The sequence below is a fragment of the Penaeus monodon genome, chromosome 20, assembly GCF_015228065.2.
Source record: "Penaeus monodon isolate SGIC_2016 chromosome 20, NSTDA_Pmon_1, whole genome shotgun sequence".
Lineage (NCBI taxonomy): Eukaryota > Metazoa > Arthropoda > Malacostraca > Decapoda > Penaeidae > Penaeus > Penaeus monodon.
The window spans coordinates 41,919,963-41,920,457 of record NC_051405.1 but is presented as its reverse complement, the minus strand read 5'-3'; the positions used below and the strand labels follow the sequence as shown (position 1 = coordinate 41,920,457).

The window sequence follows — 495 nt, the reverse complement described above, 5'->3', positions numbered from 1 at the left end:
TTTTATATATTAAAACAGCATATCCCAACATGTATTAGAAATCAAATTACTTTACCCAGCAGACCACTGGTTAGAAATTAAAATAACATGCCCAGCAGAACAGAGGGAAGAGGTCCAGCCTACAGATTTTAAAATGACATACAGTACTCAGCAGAACACAGACAAGAGGTCTTAGAAGGACATATTCAGCAGAACACAGGCAAGTAGTCTTAAACTCACCAGAGCACAGCTTAGTGATCAAGACAACGTACCCCGCAGTCATGCAGCCTCTGACGACGGGCTGCGAGTCATCCCTCTGATCCCACCGCTGGGAGTAGCAATGGGCCTTCGTGTGGCAGGTGGTGGTGCCTTCGTGCAGACACTCGTTCGTGTTGCAGACGCACGCCAACAGCCGCTCTGGGAGGACGGAGGAGGCGGGTAGGGGTGAGATGGTATGGTCACGTCCTGCTGAACGGGTGTGTAAGGTTGCTTTGGATCGGTTCTCTTTGTTTGCAT

General features: G+C 49.3%; 1 protein-coding gene across 1 annotated transcript in view; it reads right to left on the bottom strand.

Moving 5' to 3' along the window:
- The window catches only part of LOC119585998, a 20,258-nt gene that overhangs the window by 1,883 nt on the left and 17,880 nt on the right, over positions 1-495 (bottom strand). Inside the window, exon 4 of the mRNA XM_037934710.1 lies at positions 252-444. Coding sequence (XP_037790638.1) covers positions 252-444 — 193 coding nt within the window. The remainder of the gene's footprint in view (positions 1-251; positions 445-495) is intronic.